Genomic DNA, 24,684 nt, shown 5'->3' on the forward strand with positions numbered 1-24,684 from the left:
GTAGGCCATGTACCCTGTAGGGCTGTTGGGAGGACCGAAAGAGTCAGTGTGTGGGAAGTGCTGAGAACGGTGCCTGGCTCGTGGTCAGTACTACATGTGTATAAGCTAGTGGTGCATGCCTTTCTCATTAACTTTGCAACCAGCTCCGTCAGGCAAGGTGAGAGGCTTGGCATGGTGATTAAGAACATGATCCCTGGGTCTGGCAGACCTGAGTTCAAATCCCAGCTCTGCCATTTACTAGCTGGGTTGCCCTGAGCGGCCATGTCAGCTCGCCCAGCGCTGTTTTCCCATCCACCCTGCAGGGCCGCTGTGGGTCAAATGCCCAGCACGTGTGGGAGCCCAGAGAGAGGTAGTGATTACACAGGGTGTTTGTCGGAGCCCATTTTCCAGATGAGGGCATGGGCTGCGGGATGCTAAGTGAGCAGTGTAAGGTTTCAGGGTCAGACAAGGCAGCCCCCAAGCTGAAGCCCAGGGTTCCCCCCAACACCTATTCCATAGGTTTCCCAATGCCCTGCTCTAATTCCTGGCCCTCAGTGCAGGGGCATGAGTGGGAGAGGGCGCATGTCTGCAACATGAGTGGAGGAGAGGGGTGGGCGGGTACCCAAAGGCCAAGTGGTGGGGGGAGGGGAGGGAAGGGGTCAGCTCAGGTGGTGGGGCAGGAGAACACGCTTGGACACACATTAGGAGCTCCTCCGGTTTCCATGAAGCTGAGGCCTAGAGTTCTGGGTGGGGCAGGTGGAGACAGTGTGCACAGCCCATGAGCATGTCCCTTGCAGGACAGTGAATATGGGCTCGCTGAGGAGTCCCAGGGCTTCCCACCCCAGCTCTGTCTGTCACAGCCAGGACCTGACATGTGCTGGGTTCTGCAGAGGTGGCAGTTTCCTTCCCTGTCTCAAGCCTTGATCTCCCCGTCTGTGAAATGGGGAGGGCTCTGGGAGGCTGTGGCATTGTGGCTGGTGGAAATACCAGGCCTGACTGGCCTCCTCCATGCCCAGTGGTCCCCACACCCCACTCACCTCAGCCACAGGCACCCCTTCTGGAGGGCGGCATTGCAGGAGAACCTCGTGGTCCAGGGGCACCTCCTTGCCCAGAGGCTCCTGATCGAAGTTCTTCCGCAGGTCTGGGAGAGGGGAGAGGGTCCCGAGGCAGTCAGCCAGGCAGTGGGAGCCTGAAGTGCCCTTCTCTAGCCACTAGGTGGCAGTGCGCACCTAGCAAATTGTTCGTGGGGACACCTGGTCTTTATCTAGGGGATTTTCCTTTTCTAAAGGAGGGGCTTCACCAGGTAGAGTCAGGAGAACAAGGTTCCCTCCCTGACATAGTGGCCCAGGATGGGCGAGGGAACTGGCAGCTTCTTTCAACACAAGTAGGTGAGTGAGGGCGGCTTAGAAATCCGGGAGCCAGGGTCTAGGAGCCACCTTCTGACCTAGCATCATGAGCCTAGATGTCTCTGTGGGGAGTCATCTTCAGCCAGGGATGCCCATGGAGGCTCCCACAGATGTGGAATCCCTTCTCCAGGCTCCAAGGGAATGGGGGGACCGACTCGGGGAAGGCATCAGGGGGCATACAGGCAATGCGGACGTAGGCCCGGCGACTCTTGGTGGTGCCTGCAGAGCTCCAGGCCACGCACTGGCACCAGTAATCCTCCAGCCCAAACAGCTCCTCCACCTGCTGCCGTGACACCTCGATCTGCACCTCTTGCACCCGCAGGCCTGGAAGGAGAAGAGAGACGCCGTCAGGGGCAGGTCTGAGCATGCATGGCACAGGGCACGGGCCTGGACCGCTCTCTTCCTCCACCCCTAAGACCTGCTGGCCCTGCTGCCAAAGTTTCTCTCATCTCCACTGCTTCCACCTGGCCCAGGTGCCATCTCCATTCACCTGGGCATTGCAATGGCTTTCTAATGCAAACACCCTGGCCCCTCCAATCCATTTTCTGCCCTGTAGCTAGCGTGCACTTTTCAAAACTCACACGTGGCATGTCATCCCCCAGTGCTCTCAGCATAGAGATCCAGACCCTCCACAGGCCCGTGTGATTCAGTTCCCAAGCAGCTGGCATGCTGCACCCCATTCCTGACCTCCTGTGGCCTCACTGGCCGTCTCCCCGTCCCCCACACTTGCTGGGCCCCTCTAGTCACACGCAGTCCCCTGCCACACCTGGAACTCTCTTCAGTCCCCTCTTTGCCCAGTGAACTCTGGGTCACCCCTCAGCTCTCAGCTGGGCCCCATTTCCTGCAGGAAGCCCCTCCTGACCCTGCACTACCCCATCTCCAAGCACCACTCAGCACTTCATGGCTGCCCGTCTGCAATTATACTTCAACGTTGCAGCTATCCTTCCCTTAGCCAGCTTGATTTCCTCACAGCACTGACCATTATTGGGATGATATTATTTATTTATGTGTTAATGTGTTAATTGTCTAGCTCCTGAAGGAGAATGAGATGAGGCTTCATCCTGTTCATTGCAGTGACCCAGCGCCTGGCGTAGAAAAGGGACTCAACAGATATCTGAAGAGAGTGCAGCACAGGGATGAGGCCAGCCTCTCCCAGCCTACGGGGCCTCCCTGGATAACCAGATCTGCTAGCTTACACAGAGTGGGTCACTCACTCCCTTCCCTAACCCTCTGCCTCCACAAAGTCCTCTCTGCTCAGGAAAGAGTGAGCCCTCCTGGATTCGGGCACCCATTCCAAGCTCTTTGCCAAAGCTTATGGGAAGACTTTGAGGCCTCCTCCTCCTGGAAGCCCTCTCTGACTGCCAGGCTCGCTTGTCTCAGAATTACTAAAGTTGCTCCTCCTTGCCAGCAGTTGTCCCATCTCATCCTCTCACAGTTGCACATGGATTCTGTTAAGCCCCTTGAGGGTAGGACTGTGGATTGCACACGATGTAGTACTGTGGCATGGTGGTTGAGAGTAGGGCTGAACGGCTGGACAAGTTTGAATCCTGGCACCATCCTACTCCCCTTTGCTAAGTTACTCAACCTCTCTGGGCCTCAGTGCCCTCATCATACTAACACACTTGGGATAAACTCTAAGTAAGTCATGGTGATTAGTCTGCCACCGCACCCAGCCCAGGCCGGACACGAAACTACTCTGGCAGGTCATTTGGATCTCATCCAACCCTTTCCTTTTACATTTGGAGAAACTGAGGCCCAGAGAGGGCAGGTGACAGGCCCAAAGTCCCACAGCAAGTTGCCAGCAGAGCTGAGATCAGCTCTCCGGTGTCTTCCTGGGTTAGTGCTCTGTCCCCTCAACCATGAGGCCTGTCTGGGCCTCTCTCAATGAAGTTATTGCCTCAGTTCTCCTGCATCGTGGGGGAGGGGCCCTTTCACTGCACACCCAGACAATGAGGAGAACCCGATCCTGATGGCCAGGGATCTAAATGGTTGACACTGAGGAGCACTAAGAGGAAAGGAGCTGCTTCTGGGATGTGCCCATGGAGGGGCGATGCTGCCATAGCCGGGGCAGGCCAGCTGTGCCTTACTTCCAGGCTGTGGGCCTGGAAAAGCGGTTCTTTCAAGTGGCTCATCCATCCAAGGTGGTTTCAGCAGCACCTAATCAGTTGGATGGGGGAAGGCCATCACCTAGAGAAGCCTGCCAGCTTGTTAATGGTCACCAGCAGCAAGGAGCTGCAGAGAGGATAAGGATGGAAGCCTTTGGGCTCCCACACCCGTGCCAGCCTGCTGGCTGAGTGGCAGGGGGTACCTGGGCCAGGACACCCGAGGTAGGGGTTCCAGACCTGGTATGAGCTGGTTTGTGGGGTCCATCCTGCCCCTCCTGGACCCCCTGCTGTTTGTTCATGCTCTGTTTTCAGGGCCTCAGAGAGTGCCAGGGAGGCCTGGGGGTGGAGTAGGACCAGTCTGGCCCACTGCTGACAAGGGAGTGGCCTGCAGGGCCATTGTTCACAATTTGCAGCTAATGGGGACAACAGTGCCCCAATTTCTCGGGCTGGCAGGGCCTGTGTGCCTGGTGACAGAGGGGTAAGAGCCATGCTGTTACCATTGCCAATAATCGCAGGGTCACGAGGGACCCCAGCAGCGCACACTGTACCCTCACTGCCTGCACACCTGGCTGAGACCAAGAAAAATCCAGAAAAACGCTGGAGGAAGCAGGCATTTATCGAGTACCTGCTGGGTCCCAGTCCTGTGCTTATGGCACTCAGAGAGGTCGAGTGACTTCCCCAAGGTGACACATACAGAGAGAGGGGGGAGCTGGGGTTTAGTTTCAAGGCTGGGTAGCTTTGAAATCTGTGAGTTTTTCACAGCAAAACAGAGAGAAGGAAAAATTGAAGGAGGGAGAAAGAGAGTGTGTATACGAGGAAGGGAGAGAGAGGGAGAGAAAGGAGAGAGGAGAGAATGACAGTGTGAGAGAGACAGGAAGAGAGAAACACATGGGGAAGAGATAGAGAGAGAGAGAGACAGGGATTAGAAGGAAGAGGCCGGAGAGAGACAGGAGGAAGGAAGGGAGGGCTGGAAAAGAAGGAAAGAGAAAATGAACAGTAAGGGGATAAAGTGAAGAGATGGTAAAAATAACACAGCACAAAAAAGAAGGAAGGCTGCTGAGGTGCAGGAGCCCTGGGGGTCACCTGGGGCTCTCCTTCTGCTGGCCCCATCAAATGACAAGGAGCAGGTGGCCCCACCTCCTGTCCTAAGCCCTGGAAAAGGCTTTTTTGCCTCTGGGGGTTCCTGCCCTCTAAACAGGGCCTGGTGGCAGGTGAGCCCCCAACTTAGACTAAGGTCACCACGGGACAGGCCCTCCCCCCTCAGCCTTCCAGAATGTGCGGGCACTCAGGGCTCCACACACATCTCAGAAGAAAGGGTCTTATACCCTGTTATGGGTTGAATTGTGTCCCCCCAACATATGAGTTGTAAATCCTAACCTCTATGTCTGTGGGGAGCCCTGGTGGCACAGTGGTTAAAAGCTACGGCTGCTAACCAAAAGGCTGGCAGTTCAAATCCATCAGCCGCTCCTTGGAAACCCTATGGGGCAGTTCTACTCTGTCCTGAAGCATTGCTATAAGTCAGAATTGACTCGAGGGCAGTGGGTTTGGTTTTTTGGTTTATGTCTGTGGTTACAATCCCATTTGGGAATGGGTGTCTTTGTTATGTTAATGAGACGGGATTAGCGTAGAGTTTATCTTGAGTTAATCTCTTTTGAGATATAAAAGAGATTAAACAAGCAAGCAGAGCAGAGATGGGGAAAGAGATGCCAAGCCACATGAAGATCGCCCAGGAGCAGAAGCTCAGAAGAGACCAGGACCTTCCCCCAGAGCTGACAGAGAAAGAAAGCCTTCCTCTAGAGTTGGCACCCTGAATCAGGACCTGTGGCCTCCTAAACTGTGAGAAAATAAATTTCTGTTTGTTCAAGCCATCCACTTGTGGTATTTCTGTTATAGCTCCACTAGGTAACTAAGACAAGCCCCCATCCTGTTTCCCAAGTTCCAGTCTCTATCCGCTCTCCCTCAGGATTTGAGCTATATCTCAGCACCACCTGTACCAGCACTTACTCAATATTATTTATCTGTTTTGTTTTTTTTTTAACCTAAAACTATTTTTATAAAGGAAATGTCATATCACTATTGTGAATGGAAAACAGTTTCACTTTCCACAAACAGAAGGGAACTATAAAAATAACAATAGCACTGAATTCTGGTTAGGGGACACCAGGTGCCATTGGGCGCCTGGGCAGTGAGGCAGAGGCCTGTTACTCTTTGTTAAACAGGGAGATGAGCAGGTATTGAGAGGGTTAAAGAATCCTAGGACCGGACTGTAAGCAGAGGGATTGAAAGAAAGTGGAAAAGGGAACGATCACTCAGCAAAGGATTCTGTGTTCTTTACTGCAGTGCCACATGGTCACCTAGAGTCAGGCTGGAAATACTGATCCAGGGCAAACCCCAGAGGGGAAACTGAGGCCAGAGGGGCACCATGGCTGTGGGAAGTCACACATGGACCCTGTGGCCTAGGACCCGGTGTCCCCTCTGCCCCCCCTCCTGGATCTGGGGCACAGAGTGCCAGGAGTCTAGGTGCCTGGTTGAGTGGGTGGGCTCACCAGTGGCCTCATCCAGGCCTTCCTGCATGACGTGGTCGTTCTGGCTGACCCACTCGCCATTGCACTTGAAGTAGATCTGTGTGGCTGGGAAGGCGCGGCAGCGCAGCTCCACGGGCTTGTTCTTCACAATGTAGGCATCCTGTGGCTCCTGAAGGAAGTGGGGCAGTGGCTCGGCCGGCACCGACGGGAAGGACTCTGGGAGCACCTCGCTGCCAGAATCAGCACCTGCGGGAGATAAGGGCTCTGTGAGGGCCGGCAGGGGGCCCACTGCAGAGGGGGTGCAGGGGGTGCAGGGCAGGCCTGCAGTGATGTTCTCTGCAACCTGGTGAGGCCTGGCACTCCCAGGCTTCAGCCCTCCTCCTGCCCCGCATTTAAGAGGCTGGGAGAGGGCTTGAGGAGCTAGTCCCAGCTCTATGATGCCATGAGTTTCTATTTCTTCACAGATGGAAATGTTAGGTCAGCCCAGAGAGGTGAGGCCATTTATCAGAGCAAGGACACCACCCCCCTTGGTCCTCCCCAAAGTCCCCTGTCCTGGTCCTGCCTGCCCCTGCCCGGACTTGCTCTAGTTTCCCACGGTGATGCCGAGGTGTGTGGTGGGCTAGAAACTGGGCTGAGGACAGAATTCAAACCAGGCCAGCTCTGCCCCGAAGCCGCCACGGCTGCCCTTTGCAGCCCCAGCCAGCCAGGCGGACAGACAGGGTGCCTCTTCCCACCTTAGCCAAATCCACACCCTCCGCACCAGACGTGAGGAAACTTCACAGGCTGGGAACACAGGGAGGCTCCGCCCTGAGGCCATCCCCTCCCCCTCCCCCCTGTTAAAAATAATCAAAACCCAAAAAAATGAATACATAGGGTTTATTTTTGAGCAGTTAATCTGTAAGCATGCAGGGAGATCATTTTGTTTCTAAAAACAAGTGGCTCACAGTAAGCTAGTTACAATTGTTAAAAAATAAACCTCTGAATTAGCTCAAAACAATAACACAATATTTGATTGCTCTAGGATTTGCAAATTAGGGGAATGTGCGACCCCCTGCAAGAAGGAAAAAATAAAATGCTTCTGACGACTGAAAATTTTACACAAACTTAAACTGGATAGTGGAGTCCCCAGGTGGCGCAAATGGCTAAGCAATGGACTACTAGCTGAAAGGCTGGTGGTTCAAACCCACCCAGAGCTCCTCAGAAGGCAATCCTGGTGATCTGCTTCTGAAAGGTCACAACCAAAAAAATCCTATGGAGCACTTCTACTCTGCACGCAGGGGGTCGCCATGAGTTGAAATCTACTTAATGGCAACTAATAACAACAACAAATACAGTATTTAAGTTTCCATGGTGACAAAGTACTCAAAGGTTATCGAGTTAGCATTAAAAAAGTATCTCTGGAAAATTTGGCCTTTTACATATTTATACCTATAAGACCTCTAGAAATAAAAATTAAAGAAGTACAAAGTCTTTTTCATTAAATCACGAGGTAACGAGTTTGTTATTGACTACCCTTTCTGAACCGGAAAAGGCAAATTGACAATGCTGTTAAGTAGTTAGCATTTCCTGGTAAAAAAAAACAGGTCAATAGTTTTGCAGTTTGGGTCAGGCTTTTCCTCTTAATTTTGAGCTTCTGGGACACAGAAATCCTTTGAAATCACAGTAAGATGTCTGTTTTCAAATTTTTGACACCCCATCAGGGGGTCAAATGGAAACCAGGGTCTGCATGCCTCCCTGGAAAGAACACCCCTGAGGAGGTGAGACAAACAGGAAGGGAGAGGGTCAGCCCCATCAGTGCCAACGGGAGGGAAACCAGGCCAGGCCAGGCTGCACAATCCACTTAGGAAAACTGACCTTCCAAAGCCAAACTATTGGGCAGCCAGGGACAAACGGTGGGGGGTTCACCCTCCTCTGCTAACTGCGCCAGAGGAAAGCAGGAATTAAGCTGCGGGGGTGAGGATGCTGGCCCAGCCCTTCCCGCCCGCCTCGGCCCTGTCACCGCCTCCTATCACCACCTCCATGCCCCAGAACCTCAAGCAACGCTGGCGTCCCAGGAGTCCTACGTGGCAGCTGGGATCTTGCACTATTCCCCTGGTCAGGAGCCACAGTGGGGCACGCTTGGCCCTTGGAAGTGTCCCTATGGGCAGAGGGGCCAAGAGAGCTCAGTTTTCCAAGAGCAGAATGAACAAACATGTCTAATATGCCTGAGTTGCATACCAGGTTTTCTCTTTGCTGACCAGGAGCCCCTGCTGAGACTTGGATGCTGGGAGTACTGAGACCAAGCCTGGTCCTCACCAGCCCTGGGCTCCGGGTGGTGGAGAGCCACTTGGGGAAGCCAAGGGAAAGCCAGCAAGATGGGGTGTGGATCCAGCTCCATCCTGCACAGCTGTGGGACCCTTAACTCTGAGAGCCCTTTTCTCCAAGCCTAGAAGCTTCTCCTTGGAAGAAGGCAGGAAGTAGCCACTTTTCCCCTCTCTCTGACCCTTTTCGAGGACTGTGTGAGATAAACATGCAGGGGTCTCTAGAATAGAGCCAGGCGCATCGTAGGTACATTTTGCTGCATCAAAATAAAACAACCAATGCTTATCTAAAATTAGGTGTTGTGTTCTCAATACTTAGTTAACTTACCTAATTCTTGCAACAATCCTATAAAATATATTACTGCCCTCATTTTATAGATAGGGACACTGAGGCTCAGAGAGGTTAAGCAACTTGCCCAAGGTCACACACTTAGCAAGAGGCCAAGCCAAGATTTGAACCCAAGGAATAGAGTTCAGAGTTTGGGATGTTGCCCAGGACTCCACACAAGTAGCCTGTCACAAGTCGCTCCATGATATTCTGGGTGTTCCCACACCTGAGAATCTTAATAGCACATGATCCTGGCTGTGACTCCAGTTTACAGGGGCTTTCTCATCAGAGGGCCAGCAGGGCTGGACTGACCTTCTCGTTTCAAAGCTGAAGACCAACCAGTTAGGGCAAGTGACTTGTCCAAGGCCACCTGGTGATTGGGCAGCCAAGTCTGGAAGAGCACTGAGGATTCCTGAGGTCAGGCTGGGGCTCCCCACATCCCCTGCCCTGCCAGTCAGGGAGACACGTTCTCTGTAGCCAAACATGTAGACATGTTCTCAGCAGGCCCCTAGCGTCTAGGAGCTTGGGGAGTTGGTGAGGACTTGATCCCAACCCAGAGAGTTGGGCATTGGTCTACCAGTGGCCTGAGAGCTGGTCACTGTGCCCACTATGAGATGGCACTGTAGCCTCTTCGCCACACCGGGCAACTCTGGGGACAGAAAGGTGGGGCCTGGAGGGCAACTGGGCAGCAGAAGGCTGGCCAAGTTCCATGCCTACCTCCTCACCACTCGTATCTTCTCCGTCTCAGCCCAGAGGGCGGTAAGGCCGAGATCCAGCTCTAGACTCAGACACCCTCCGGCACTGGCCTCAGGCACCTCATCTGTGAAACGGAGGGAAAGGTCTTCCTGCTGGGGGTGGTGTCTCTGAGAGGAGGTGCGCAGGCGCTCCAGGTACAAGACGCATGCGCCCTCTGACCTTCTAGCCGCGCTACCCTCACCCCCCAGGTGAAGGTGCCCTGACTCTGCGGCAGTGGCGGCTGTATTTATGACTGTTTTATAACCCTAATGTGGCTCATTTATGGAACAGGCGCAGACGCGACGGAGGAAAGCAAACATTAGACATCCATTAGTGCAGCAGGGCTTGCTTCTGGTAGCCCCGCAGCTCCGCCCTCGCGCCCCGCCCCTCTTCTCCGCAGGCCTGGGCAGGAACGTGCCCGCGGCCCGTTCGGGGCCTCTCCGTCGGGGCTGGCCTGGTTGGCTCGATGTCGCTGTTGCCCCTTTGCCAGCGTCCCCACACCCCCGGCATTCTGGATGCAGAGACTACCAGGAGACGAGGAAGAATTGAAGGCAGACCTGAGACCCCTCCCTGGAGGGGCCACGGGGCGGACTTCAGCTGGCTGGCATGCAGTAGGTGCTCAATAAATGGGAATTAAATCAGTGTGTGGGGGTGCCAGGGAGTGTGCAGCAGCTGAGTTGGGCCCCCTACCCTAGCCACTTGGACACTCCCCAGCTTCTCCTCGGCCCTGGTTTAGGCCCTGTGGTGGAAGGAGGCTCGACAGGTGTCCCTGGATACGGTCAGCTAAGCCAGGCCCTGTGGGCGCCAGCTTGGAGAGAGAAGAATGACGGAGTCCCAGGGTTCCTGGTGTTAACTCTGGCAGGCACCATTCAGGGGCGTTTTATGCTAACTCATGCAACTCCACAATTGTTTGAGACAGAGGTTCCCACACGTTTCTGGTCCTTTGTGTCTTAGTGAAGGGGCCCTGGTGGACGATGGTTAAGGTGCTCAGCAGCTAACCAAGAGGTCGCAGGTTTGAACCTACCAGCAGCTCCGCAGGAGAAAAGATGTGGCAATCTGCTCCCATAAAGATTACAGCCTAGGAAACCCTGTGGGGCAGTTCTACTGTAGGGTCGCTATGAGTTTGAATGGACTTGATGGCACATAACAACAGTGTCTCAGTAATTTTTTCACGGTGCCCCAGGGCCAAAACAAATACCTAATGGTTCTGTTTATTAAGTAGTTACGTCTAAACGACTTAGTGGGTGTTTATATCCTAACAACCTACTGACCAAAAAAGTCCAAAGCCACTGCCGTTGAGTCGATTGCAACTCATAGTGACCAGCCATTTGAAAAAAGTAAATATGTGTTAAAAGAAAAAACATTGTAATCTCATTCCTAAATGACCATAATTACTTACTAATGGGATATGTGTACCTGTTGGGCACTGCTCCACATTGTTTCATGGTACGTGTAAATGCCAAAAACTCAGCTTTGCAAAGACATGCGTCATCTAAAGAAAATAGCACAAAGTAATGTTGAAACTGAGCTATCTTGAGCTAGTAGTTTGTGTGTTATCTGAGTGCCGTCCAGTATTGCTGCATTTCCCTTGAAAATAAAAAATATCTCGCAGCACCTGTATAAATTTGCTGCAACATGCTGGGGTGCCTTGGCACACAGTTTGGGAACCACAGCCCTATGAGTTGGGTACTATTATTGTTCTTATTCTACAAATGAGGAAACCGAGACAGAGAGAGGTAAAGTAGTTTGCACAGGGCTATAAAACTAGTAAGTAGCAGAGCTAGGGAGCAAATCCAGGTAGTCTGATACCTGAATCTGCCTTCTGAACTCTCTGCTAAGCTGGGAAATGGCACTTATATGTCCACTGTGTGCCAGGTGCTTCAGGCATTTCATCTCATTTACTCCTCACAACCTCCAAGATGGGGATTATCTTCCTGTTTTGCAGGTGAAGACATGGGGTATCGAGGAACTTGACTGGGATCACCTGGTCAGCTGGAGGAAGTTGGGCTTTGAGCCAAGTCTCTCTGCTGCTCCTTGGCTTTGATACAGCTCTCCCTACTGGCTCCATCATTACAGAGGAGAATAAAATAGCTGAGATGGGTTCTCCTGGAAGGAGAACTTGCCTCTGGCAGACTGGATCTGGATTTCCATAGATTTCCTATAGAAAGTGTTTTTTCTAATAGTAGAATTCATTTGGGCCTATTGTTGCAAAAATGCAATGCGTCTTTAAATAAAGCCTTACACAAGAATGGTCCAGGTATCCCAAGACAAAAGTATGAAACAGGACAGTTCCTGCACAGACATAACCAAAAGACAGTCAAATGCAGAACAGGAAAAGAAAAACTACTGAAGTCAGGAGTCCTGGGTTTTTTTTCATCCCAGCTGGGGGCTGACACTGCTGCATGGCCCTCTCTCAGGACTCTAATCCCCATGTGTAAATAAGGATGCTGGCTCAGTCAATCTCTCAGGCCCCACCTTATGGGGAATCTGGTAATGTATGAAAGTGTTGTGTTGGGTACAGTTTTTTCTTCACAAAGTAAATTTGGCTAACGTGGGATCACCTTTCTTGCCATTGCTATTCCTGCCTTAAAAACCCAGCACACTCCTTGTTCCTAAGGCAGAGTGTGGGTGGAGCCTAGGGCAGGAAGAGAGGAAACATTTGCTGCTGGGATCTCCCAACCATGCCCCATGCCCATCCACCCCAGGCCTGAGATCAAAATGACCCCCCATCACCTAGAACCTCTGGATGGGACCTCCTGTGGCATCATTAAAACCCTCACTTCTCATTTACTTTTCCCTTTTCCCTGCCTGTATGCTGTCTCTCATCAGCTAGTCTGTTATCTCATCCGGAACACACAGATTGCAGGTTGGAGGTTACTTAAAGGGCTTCTCATCCAGTATCCCCAACAACTCATCCAGCCTTCACTCACATACCTCCAGGGATGGGGAACTCACCACTGCCCTTCTCAACTAGGTTCTCCTTTGGACAGATCTAAAAGAAACGTCTTCCTTACTTTCAGCTGAAATGTGCTATCTGAGGTTTCAGTCACTGCTATAATTCTAACACAAAACAAATGCACTTTCTCTTCCCTGTGACAGCTCTGCAGTCTCTGGAGGCTGCCGCCTGCCCTCTCTGACCTTCTTTCTTTCAAATACCCTCCACAAGACACAGTTTGTATCCTCTCGCCCATCCTGGCTTCCTTATGGACAAGCTCCATTTTGTTCACAATCTGCTGTAAGTCGGGAGGTGAGGTTAGCAGGGCTGGGTTTGTGGGCACCTCCACTTCTGGGAAGTTTATTTTGAGTCAGGCAGCTCAAAGGCTCCTTAGCAATTTTGGTGCCTGCTTCTGGAAAGCAGGGAGCACACCACACCCCTCCCGTCCTCTGAGAGGGGAGAGGAGCTTGCAGGGCCAGCGAGAAGCCTGAGCCCCTTCCACCCCACCAACCAAAAAAATCCCAGTTGCCACGGAGTTGGTTCCGACTCATGGTGACCGCATATGTGTCAGAGTAGAACTGAGTTCCATAGGGTTTTCAGTGGCTGATTTTTCTTCCGAGGTGCCTCTGGGTGGACTCAAACCACCAGCCTTTTGGTTAGTAGCCAAAAACATAACCGTTTCAGCCAGCCAGGGATTCCTCCCCACCCCATAGCAGGATGTTATCAGTTTGGATGCTTCTTCCCACGGTGGAGCCTGGGCAATACCCAGGTTCCCGCTTGGCAGGTGGAAAGACCCCAGTGGGGATGAAGTTGGGGCCCACAGGCTTGTTTAAGAGATGCTAGAGTCCATAACCCTCGAATAAACAGGAGTAGAAATGAGGGGCCTCGGAGGTGAAGGTGGCGGTTTCAGAACCAATGTAAATAAGCTGTTCTGAGCTGCCCGAGAGAAGGCAGGTGGGAGATTGGCTGCTAGGGGAAGCCAGAGAGGTTTTGCTGCCCTTACTGTGACCCTGAGGCTGGGGCCCAGGCTGGATGGGTGCATAGCAGGCCTGGTTGAAGGGCTCATTGCCCCATGAGACCTTGGGAAGGCCGCTTGACCTCTCAGGGCCTCAATTTCCCCATATGTAAAAAAGGCGGTAATTGATGCTGCCCTGTCGACCTGGAGGTGTTGTTGTGAAGGTCAGATGAGAAATGGATGTAAAGGCGTTTTATTAACTGGCCAGTGCTGTGCCCAGGGAGAGGCCTGGCAGGAACTCTGGCCCCTTGGCATGGAGCAGGGACTTTTTCCCGGGCTAAACTGTGTGTGGGGAGCCCTGAAGCCCCACACTGGCACGTTCCTCAGCCTGCTGACGTCTGAGCCCCAGCCGGCTCACAAAGCCGATGCTCAGAAGGCCCTGCAGCCCTGCAGCCCTGCATTCTAGCAGCTCAGAGAGCAGAAATGACTCCTGTAACACCACATAACGAGTGAACAGCCAGAGCCCAGTTTCTGATTCGGGGCCCAGAGGGTGAAGGGCCGTAGGTAAAGGTTCAGGGCTCTGTATTGCCGTGCCCGGGATGAGAACTCACTACCATCCATCTCAGCCAGGTTGCCCAGGGCAGAGGCTCAGCATGAGGCTGCAGGAGTTTGGTAGGAGGGTCTTGAGTACCCCCACTGCTGGCTTTTATCCGCAGGTGGGTGACAAGGCCAGGCACAGTGGGGTGGGGGGGGTCTGAACTGAGCAGGGTGTGTGCTGCCAGGGCTGGTTGGCGAGAGGTGGTGCCCACATGGAGGGGCAAGACTGGAGCGGGGAGGGAGGGCTGGCGGGAGGGGAGGGAGAGAGAAGCACCCCACGCTGGGGACATTTATCATCACCAATCACAGTCTTTTCTCTAGTCCCTGGACACTGGCTAATTCTCGCCAGACTTGACCTCCCACTGCATGGAAAATCTCTTCCATTCACCACTCAGCTGATGTGCTCAGTGGGGAGTGGGGAGAGTAGGGGGAGAGGAGCCCGTTTATTATTATGTTTTAAAAACACACAAACCCCACATGGAAGGACCCCTCCTTGGACACAAAGCCCTTCCTCCATCTGGCCCTGGCGCCTGGCGCCTTGGGGGTTCAGGCTGGGGCCCCCTCAGAGGCAGTTACAATGGCTGTTACTGATGACAAATGGGGGCTGGCGGGCTTGGGGGACGCCAAGTTATTCCTAACAAAGGAGGCCCCTTGCCCAGCCCTTTTCCCATACCCTCTACAGACCTGCCCATGCCCATGACATCACTTCCTGTGGTGGCCGTAGGAAGTTGTCTCATCAAGACGGCCAGCTGGGGCAGGAGCTTGCATCCTGAAGGGGGCGTCCTATGAAATCTCTCCCCTGGAAAGACCCTGGGGGCAGGCAGAATAGCTGCTGGGAGGAGGCCCCATGGCAGGCACAGACCCCTTGGAGGGAACCCAGGCCCTATTTTATAGGGGGCCACACTACACAGTAAGAAGGGACATTATGGTCACTGGGTCACTGGTCATCCCCTAGACTCACAGTGGCATCTGCGAGAGGGCCTAGGAAGGCTGCATGCCACACCACAGGCCTGGGCTCTCCTCCAGATCCTTCCTCAGGCCACGGGGCCCCCTCAGCTGGGGCAGGGTCTCCCTAAGGCTAATGTTTGGTTCTTCTTCTTAGTCCCGGGTCTGGGAGGGTGACTATGCTTGGAGGCCCCAGCTCTGAAGAGGAGGCCATTTGGCTTCCCTTTTCCTCTTCCGTTCCTCTTCCTGAAAGCCATCTCATCTATCTCACTTTGATCATAGCCACTCTCACTTATCCAAACCCGTTACCATCAACTCATAGCGACCCTATAGGACAGAGTAAATCTGCCCCATAGGGTTTCCAAGGCTGTAATCTTCATGGAAGCAGACTGCCCCATCTTTCTCCTCTGGAGCGGCTGGTGGTTTGAACCACTGACCTTTCTGTTAGCAGCTGAGTGCTTAACCACTGTACCATGAGAGCATTTGGTCATTAAAAACCTGCATGTTTTTAATGTGATAACACACATCATCATCAATACACCAACTCTGCCAAGTAGGTGTTCCATTTCACAGATGAGGAAACTGAGGCTTAGAGCAGTGAAAGGATATGCTTAAGGTCACAGCTACCAAGAAATCCAAAGCTCTTTCTATGAAACCACAAAGCCTCCTTTGGCCCACAATGCTCCTGAGGGGTCAGCAGGCTTGCAGCTTTTTTTTTGCCCATTTTGCAGATGAGCAAATGGAGTCATTTGAGAGTTCACCAACTTGCTGGAGGCGAAGGGGTCTCAGCTACCTAACCCCAGCACCTGGCCGCCCTTCCTCTGCGGGCCTGACCCTCCTGAGTCCTGGACTTGTTCGGAGATGCCCCAGCCAAACAGAGATGACATCACCCAGTCTAGGCTGGGAGGGGCCTGATGCCAGCCCGGCACAGCCCCCAGGACATCACACACACGCACACGCACACGCACGCTCACACACACACACGCTCACACCAACGGGCCCACGCACACCCTCCCAGAGCCACGAGATCTGCCCTGGGCGCCCTGAGAGCCCCCAAGCACCCTGCTGTTTTATTTGACCAAGTCTCCCCCATCCAGAGTTGGGATGGGCCAGTTTGAGTTGCAATTTCAGACTCCACCATACACCCACTTGCTCAGCCTCTTGGTACCTCTTTCCCCTCCCCCGCAGCCAGCCCATGACGCTGGAAGGCCCTGGATGCTGCCGGACAGACCTTCCCAACATGCCTCAGCCACATGACTGCCCCCCACCTCCACCACAACCTGTCTGCTGCAAGCCCCATATCCTCCTGCCTGGACCCCTCCTTGCTGGTCTCCCTACTTCCCCTCTTGCCCTCCCAAATCCACTCTCCTCATAGCAGCCAGAGCAATCTGTTAAAATATAAATCACTCCCCTGCTTACACCCTCCAAAGGCTTCCCTTTGCACATGGAATAAAGTCTGAACTCCCCCTGAATTCTAAACTTAAGACGCTCACCCGTTATTCACTATGTCCGAATTAACCTTTTTTTCTGTCTCTTGAACATGCCTTGCTTATTCCCACCTCAGGGCCTTTGCTGTTTCCTCCTGGAATGCTTCCCCCCAACCCCCAGGTCCCCAGATATCCTAATGCTGTCATTATGATCTCAGTTTAAGTGCCCCCTCCCTAGGGAGGCCTGCCTGACCACGCCATGTAAATTTGTTACTCTCTACCTCCACACCATCCTGTTTTTGTTTTCTGCCAGTGCTAACCTCTCTTTGGAATTACATTCGTGATGTATTTGTTTGATTGCTTGCTGTCTATCTCTGGACAGGTCTGCTATCCTTAAGGGCCTGAAAATCTCATTTGCTTGTATACCTGGGCCCACTGGGGATGCAGGACTTTCTCCAGCATTGCAACCCAGTCCCTCTAGAAGTAGGTGGCAGGTGGAGATAGGAGGGGAACAGCCAGAGGAGGTGGGCACAGGTTGGGCTGGCCTGGTTCCCTTTGGGAACCCCGTCCTGTAGGCTGTTACCAGCTGATGGAACCTCCAAAACACCATTTACCTTCGCGTAGACTCTGACTCATGGCGACTCCATGCGTGTCAGAGCAGAACTGTGTTCCATAGGGTTTTAAATTGCTGATTTTTTTGGAAATAGTTGCCAGGCTTTTCTTCCAAGGTGCCTCTGGGTGGACTTGAACCTTTTGGTTAGCAGCTGAGCGCATTAACAGTTTGTACCACCCAGGGTCTCTTGATTGAACCTCAGAAACCATTGAATCACTGCCCTCCAGGACGGAGACCAGAGAAGGCGTGGCCTGGCACCAGGTCACACAGCATCTGAGTCTAAAGCCAGGAAGAAACTGGCACTAGACGCCCAGGGAGTGACTTCATTGAAAAAAACCCTCCTTTTCCTTCAAATGAAGAAACTTTCTTTGGACTCCTCTGATGACAAAGAAAAATACCCATGCACTGTAAAAAATTTAGAAGAAAATAAGAATCAACCCCAGTTTACCAGAATTAACACGAGATGTCAATCCTCTCTGACTTTTTTAGACGCACAAGTACTTTATTACTTACAGTCTCGCCAGATATAGTTTTGTGGCCTATGTTTTCCTTTAAAGGCTGTGGAGTGAGGACAGACCACAAGCAAAATGCACCAGGCATCTCTCTCGTGGAACATGGTCACACGTGTCAGACGGGCACGGGCCAGCTGGGCCAGCTGCTTCTGGCACAGTGTCTGGGTCATCGGAGGAGCGTGGGATGCAGAGCTGGTGCCTGGAGCCAGCTTGGGAAATGACATCAGGCTGGCTTGGCACGTTTGGCACTATGCAGAAAGACACCCAGTGTTGTCCCCCTTTCTCTCGGAAAAGTCAAAACGTCCCTGGGTACAGCCTCTGGTACAGGGGCTGCCTGGCTCAGCCAAATGGGTCAGTGGTTACGTCCCTGCTGCCTTTCCAGGCCAGGTGTCTCCCCTCTGCCCTGCAAAGCCCAGGGTCAGGCTTGTTCTCAGAGGCCCTGAGGAATGAATTTCCCGTCTTCCTCAGTGTCATGCTCTGTGGTTGAACATCCCTTCCTTCCAGAGGACCAGAGAGGAGACACAACTGCCAAACACTGCAAAATGGAAAAACTGCTGCCATCCTTGCCCACTGACGTCAGCACGGCCTGGGCCAGATCCTGCCTGGGTGCTAGCTGCAGGCCACCTGGCAGTCACTGGCAGGCTGCTCAGCCCAGGGTCTGGCCAGGCTGGGCTGCAGGGGCCTGTAGACCTTGAGTCCAACCCCTTCGCTTCCAGGCAGGGACCCTAGGCCAGAGAGGAACGATGACTTGTCCAAGGACATAGAGCCAGTCGTGGCTGCAGTGCCCTGGTGTATTGACATTATATTGGCATAAAGGGAGCCACTTCAGGGAGAGAAAAAGGGATACCTGGACTTTGGGCTTGGCCAATCTGTGAAATAGGGCATAGGGAGACAGGAGAACAAATGGACAGAGATGGAGTCACGGGGAGAGGGAGGAGAAAGAGCTCCTGAGAGTGCCTGGCAGTAGTGGGTGAGTGGAAGGGCCCTTGGAGCTGTGTAGGGGCCTCTCCTTGGACTTTTCTGAGCCTGGAATCCACTCAGGTGCCTGCTCAGTCCCTGGAGACAAGGGAAGAAGGTGGCCACCTGTGGTCTTCATCCATATTCCTGCTCTGCCTCCTTCCACAAGGCCGGGACTGGGGTTAAGGTTCCATGGGCCCCAGGAAGGACAGGCCTCATAGACTCAGGCCTTCAGGAACACCCTGGGAATCAGAGGCGGGGACTGACTTGCCTCACGTCGCACAGCAGGTTGGAGGCAAAACTAAGACCAGAATGTGGGCATCCTGGTTCTCAGCCCAGTGCTCATGACCTGGCCTCTCTGTGTCCCAGTGGTGAGGAAGATCCTAGCCCTGGGCTTGTGTGGGCAGCTGAGTTCTCAGTTGGTGGAATGAGGGGAGACAGGTGACAGTGGCCAAGGCTGAGGCCTATACAGCTGCTCTGGTGCACCATAAGGAGGTAGGGACTCAACACCATTCATTTACTCATTCATCAAACATCTCCCGAGTGCCTCCTCTTGACCATGTACCGTCTAGAGAGCAGTGAACAAGCTTCAATCCCGCCAATGGGAAGCTCACAGCAAAGGTTCAAGGTTAACAAGCTAGACATCCTGACTCTCACACTCCTGCTCAGTCTGCCTTGGCCTAGCCTCAGGGTGATAGAATGGTAATAACCACTGCCTGGTGAACCCCCATCAGTGCAGAAATCAATCCATAGCTTTGTCTCTAGCTCTCTCCTCCTTAGTCAAGGAGCCAGCCCACCTCCTCCAGGAAGCAGGCTTTGACTACTACCACCTTAACTACTGTAGGGATTTCTCATTCTCCAGGCTTCCATAATCCCATGTATTTCTTGGGTTGAAACATACCGGCATTGTTACTAACTCACAGGGTGAACTTGGGTAAGCTACTTCCCTCTGGGCCTCAATCTTCCCTTCTGGGAAATGGGGCCACTTTTACTTGCTTTGCCCCCTAGGGTTGTTGGGAACATCAAGGTCATAACTGTGAAACACTTTTGCCAACTGGGCAGCCTTGTGCTCTTGTTAATTTTTAGTATTGCTTTTCGTAATAAGAAATGGCAGGCATGCCTTCTTGGGGCTTCCAGTGGCACTGGTTGACATCTTGACCAATAGCTCCAGAGTTTTCTTCCAGAATCCCAGTGGCACCCAGGCGCCCCACTTCCCACCCCACATCTGGCCCCAGCGGCTGCGCCTACCTCGGCCTCCCCGCCGCTGCCCTGGCCCACTCTGATGACACAGAGCTGCGAAAGGCTGATGCAAGCTAGAAGGAGGGACTGAAACAGACTCACGTGGGGCCGGATGGCACTCCATCACCAGCCCCCGGGGATGTCGTGCCTGCTCCCGCCTGCTTGTTTGCACCTGCTGATGTAATCGCTGGGCCACCTTGGCTCAGGGCTAGGAGCCAGGGGAAGGGTGCAAGGGCAGGGGCCAGGACCAGGAGAGGGCTCTTTGTAGAGAGGAGCTTATGGGAAGAGCATGTGCTCCAGAGTCAGTGGGGTCTGCATTCAAACCCCAGCTCTGCTACTGTGTCACTTCAGGAGAGCATCCCACGTCTGAGCCTGTTTCCTCCTCACAGCTGCAGAGACCTCGTAAAATGACATAGGTACGGTGCCCAGCCCAGAGCCTGGCACATAACAGGCACTCAGTGGATGTCACTTCCCTTCCAGGGACTCCTCAAGGGGAGGTAAGGTCCGGAAGCATGGCTCAGTGGAAGGAAACCCCAGAACAGTCCCGGCCAGCCATGAGCTTGGAGGGTAACTCTGGGCCAGCTGCCTCATTTCCTTAGGCCTCAGTTTGGGCAAGACAACTGCTGTGCCCCCGTGGCAAGATTTACAGTTGTGGGAGCCAGAGGTGTAGAAGCATAACACGACACTAAAGCATGTAGGCGGCTCAGGGGACCTGGGGACAGTGGGGAGAGGGTGCCTCACCAGGGGCCTGGGGCTCCCAGAGGCTGAGCGGGCCCTGCCCAGGCCCAGTCCTGAGCAGCCGCTGGGTGGGGAGGCAGGGCCTGTCAGCTGCTCTTCTCTGCCTGGCCTGGCCCCAGGAGCCGCTGCTCAGGGAGGAAGGCTCGGAAGAGGAGTGCACTGCTCTCTGGAGGCCTCTGAAGGGCCATCAAAAACATGCGAGTGGAGAGGAGAGCAAAGGCAGGCTCCCGGAAAGGGCCCGGGCCCCTGCACGCAACCATGAGCACAGGGTCTGGGGACCACCACTCCGTGGCCCCATCTCCAGACTGTAATTCTCAACGAGTCACCTTCGCTCTTGCCCTGAGAAAGGGGAGGAGAAAGAGCCTGACTTAGTTCCTGTGTCTCTGCCTTTCCTGGAAGTTTCTCTGGCCGGCATTGGCTCCAGGAAGACAGGAAGGCTCTGTAGGAAGGGACAGGCCAGGTGGTGAGGAGAGGGCCATCTCAGCCATCCTGGCCCTTCTGCCTGGGGTGGGAGGGGGGTTACCTTCCCTAAGTGGCCCTCAGTTCTGCCAGGTTGCTCTGAGGCAGGGTCTTCACTCCTTCATGGGGTTCATGGGCCTCCCTGCCCACAAAGATCCACCTTTCCCATTAGTACTGCCTTCACTCCTAGCAGGTAACTTAGTTAACTGGTAACAGCTACCATTGATAAGCACTAACCAGTCCCAGATACTGCGCCAAGAACCTGGCATACATTTAGTTAATTCAATCCTCCCAACAGGTCTTTGAGGTAGGTGCTCTTGTTATCATCCCCATTTTGCAGGTGAGGAAACTAGGCACAGGGAGGTTAAGCAACTTGCCTGAAGTGACGCAGAGGCAGGGTTATTGGCATTTGAATCTAGGTCTGCCTGACTCAGAGCCTCTGCCCTTGCCTGTGGTCCTCAAACTGTAGCATGCACTAGGATCCCCTGGAGGGTTTGTTAAAACCCAATGTGCTTGTCCCCTCCCCTCCTGGGAGGCCTGGGGTGGGGCTCGAGAATGTGCATTTCTAGTGAGTTCCCAGGTGCTGACACTAGTCCACTGCTGTACACTCTCTTGCCTCCTAATAGAAACATAAAACACAGCATGTAATGGTGCTTAACATGCTTTCTCTAAGCATGTCTGTGATTCAGCTGGGGACTTTTCAAAAGGAATGAAAGGAATTATATGGTAGGACAGTGCCAAGCACTTTAGCTACCTGCGCCCAAATCAGGAGCCGCTGTGCGGGTAATGGTGATAATGATGGCCATCACATGTGTTCTTGTTACCTGCCAGGCAATACTAGCCTCTCTGGGCCTCAGTTTCCTTATCTCCAAAATAGGAGTAGGAATAATATTTATAGTAAGGATTAAGCCCATTAACACACACAAGGAGCTAAGAGCGATGGGTGGCACATCAAAAGGGCTTAATAATAAGCCACATTATTACTGATGTTATTACCATCATTAATATCTACAGCATCTATATTATCTAATTGAATCTTCACAACAACCCTGTGAGTTTGTTACCAATATCCACCTCCACTGTTTAGCTAAAGTCACTCAGGAGAGTGAGTAAGTAACTTGCTTAAAGTCACACGGTTACTAAGTGGCAGAGGAGAGTCTAAGCTGGGTCTGCTACTCTAGAGGTAAGGACTGTCCCCTGTTAGGAAAGAGATGGCTACTTCTGCACTTCCCCAGAGGACGATGGGGAGTTATTTTCTTATGTTTCCTGCAATTCCAGGCTCCTAGGCTTTGCCCAGAGTGCAATAAATGTCACTGGTGAAGGGGAGACTGTGTTAGCCACTGACACTTGGTGACCGTGGGCAGCCAGACTCCCTCCCTCCTGTCCGTCTGTCCTTGGCCTGCTCCTCCTGACCAGGCCCCAAGAGGCTCGAGGGCTGGCTCTGTATTGGCTGGTCTGGCTCAGCCCCTGAGAAAGAGGACAGTCACTTGCTTCTCCTGAGCTCCCCTGCCCCCAAGTCCCCTGGGGTCCCCCAGCTCCAAACAATAGAGGCCTCAGGTTGCCCTTGATGTAAAGGTTTGGTAGGTAGCTAATTTTAGCTGAGAAATACTCGGCATTTTCCCAGCCGCCGCCACTGCCGCGCTCCACGCTGGACAAATGGCCTCGGTTTTCCTCCCCGATTGTTCACGGCTGGGGGCTGGGGGCTGACTCCAGCTGAGGACAATTCCCTTTGTGTCTACTTCCGGGCGGTCTTAATAACTCAGCGAAGGGGACAGGACAGCCTGGAGCTCTCAGCCCGCTGCACCAGCCCCCACCCCTTTTCCCAGCTGCACAGCCCCCTTGCTCCACACAGGCAGGGGTGTTGTGAAAGTGGCATTTGAATAGGACTTGAGGGCCAGAGTCTCCTCAGACCCTCAGGGGTGCAGGCAGAGAGGGAGGGCTTGTGGCCTTGAAGGGGCCTCCTTGTGGGCAGACGTGGAGGGTGTGGCCCAGAGAGGGTGTGACTGGTGTAAGGTCACACAGCACTCAGTGGCAGAACTGGGTCTGGAGTGTGTCTCCAGACTCCCAGTCCAGTGCTCTTTCCATAACATGCAGGAGAAATCCCACTACTGTTCACCGCTTCCACTCCGGGTGGGGCCACTGTGGAGTGTAAGATGCTCGGACTGGAAGCCCCCCATTCTCTTGGCTTCTAGTAGAGACACCTGGAACGCAGCCCTCTCCCACCATTACCTGGCTAAAACCTGCTCCTTCTTCAGGTCTTCCCTTAAAGGTCACTTCCTCACAGAGCCCTGCCTTGACTGTACTCTCCCAACTAAACCAGGGGCCCTGCTGCTGCTTCTGGTATTTTTCCTTATTGCCCTCAGCACCTTTGTAAGCTATATACTTGTTCGTGTATTTCCTCGTTTAAGGTCTGTGTCCCTGCCAGACCCTGAGACCCCACAGGGCAGATGCATGGTGAAAATCACAATATTTAACCAAAAGGAGCCCTGGTGGTGCAGTGGTTAAGCACTTGGCTGCTAACTGAAAGGTCAGTGGTTAGAACCCACCAGCTGCTCTGCGTGAGAAAAGACCTGGAAATCTGCTTCTGTAAAGATTAAATCCCTTGCCGTCGAGTTGGTTCTGCTAACAGTGACCCTATAGGACAGAGAAGAACTGCCCCACAGGGTTCCAAGGCTGCAATCTTCACGGAAGCAGACTGCCACATCTTTCTCCTGCTCAGTGGCCGGTGGGTTAGAACCGCCAATCTTTTGGTTTGCAGCTGAGCACTTATAACCACTGTGCCACCAGGGCTCCTCCCACAAAGATTATTGTTGTTGTTAGGTGCCATCGAGTTGGTTCCGACTCATAGTGACCCTACGTACTACGGAACGAAACATTGCCCGGTCCTGCACCATACAGCTGTTGTTATGCTTGAGCCCACTGTTGCAGCCACTGTGCCAATCCATCTTGTTGAGGGTCTTCCTCTTTTTCACTGACCCTCTACTTTACCAAGCATGATGTCCTTTTCCAGGGACTGATCCCTCCTAATAACATGTCCAAAGTACATAAGACGTAGTCTCACCATCCTTGCTTCTAAGGAACATTCTGATTGTACTTCTTGCAAAACACATAAAGATTACAGCCTAGGAAACCTATGGGGCAGTTCTGCTCCATCATATAGGATCATTATGAGTTGGAATCGACACACACACACACACACACACACACACACACACAACAACATGGGCACTGAACAAACTGAGGGAGCTGTGGGGCTGGGTTCTGGAGCCCCTGATGGACTAAGCAAGGTTTGGGGAGGTCCTGGAGAGTGACTGGGGTGACCCAGACAGTGTGCCTTCCTGGTGCATTCCGCCCGAGTGCCATCCTGGGTTGGATGGCACGTGTTTACCCACTGCTGTACCCCCAGTGCCAGCCTGGCACACAGTAAATAAATGCTTCTTCCATGAATGGGTGCACCTACTGGGCTCCTCTGGGTCTTCTCCCCAAGGAAGAGGCTGCAGTTTGATCCATGCCCCACCCTTCCCAAAGATGATTCTAGAAACAGGAGAAATGAGGCAGCTTGGGAAAGCAGCCCCTACCCTGAAGAGTGGTATACGGCCTCGCCACCCCCAGCTCTGCCCCTCAGGCCGGCTCAGGGTCCCTCCCTGCCACCACAGGCCTCCTCCCTGGTCTCCCACTGCTCCAGCCGGGACCCAGCACACTATAATTAGAGTCCTCCTTCCAGGCTCGGTAATGAGGGGGTGTCCAGTGCCAGCCGTAATTACAGCCTGGTTAAAACGAACAGGAGCCGCCTCCAAGCCAAATTACAAAGTCTGCAGCCGGACTCGCTCCACTCCGCTCCCTTTTTATGGGGCTGGTTAGAGGGAGGGACTGGAGAGTTTATGGAAAAGCCAGCTCGGGCTGGGGCTGCGGTCTTGAGGGAGAGTTGA

The 24,684-nt window shown here is 53.3% G+C and overlaps 1 protein-coding gene across 2 annotated transcripts in view; it reads right to left on the minus strand.

Moving 5' to 3' along the window:
- The window catches only part of UNC5B (unc-5 netrin receptor B), a 93,410-nt gene that overhangs the window by 16,456 nt on the left and 52,270 nt on the right, over positions 1-24,684 (minus strand). For both annotated transcript variants that reach the window (XM_004383259.1, XM_004383260.2), the window contains exons 2-4: positions 6,037-6,261; positions 1,566-1,709; positions 1,017-1,120 (exon numbers count right to left, since the gene is read on the minus strand). In XM_004383259.1, the coding sequence (XP_004383316.1) occupies positions 1,017-1,120; positions 1,566-1,709; positions 6,037-6,261 (473 nt within the window). The remainder of the gene's footprint in view (positions 1-1,016; positions 1,121-1,565; positions 1,710-6,036; positions 6,262-24,684) is intronic.

This window comes from Trichechus manatus, unplaced genomic scaffold, assembly GCF_000243295.1.
Source record: "Trichechus manatus latirostris isolate Lorelei unplaced genomic scaffold, TriManLat1.0 scaffold00106, whole genome shotgun sequence".
Classification (NCBI taxonomy): domain Eukaryota; kingdom Metazoa; phylum Chordata; class Mammalia; order Sirenia; family Trichechidae; genus Trichechus; species Trichechus manatus.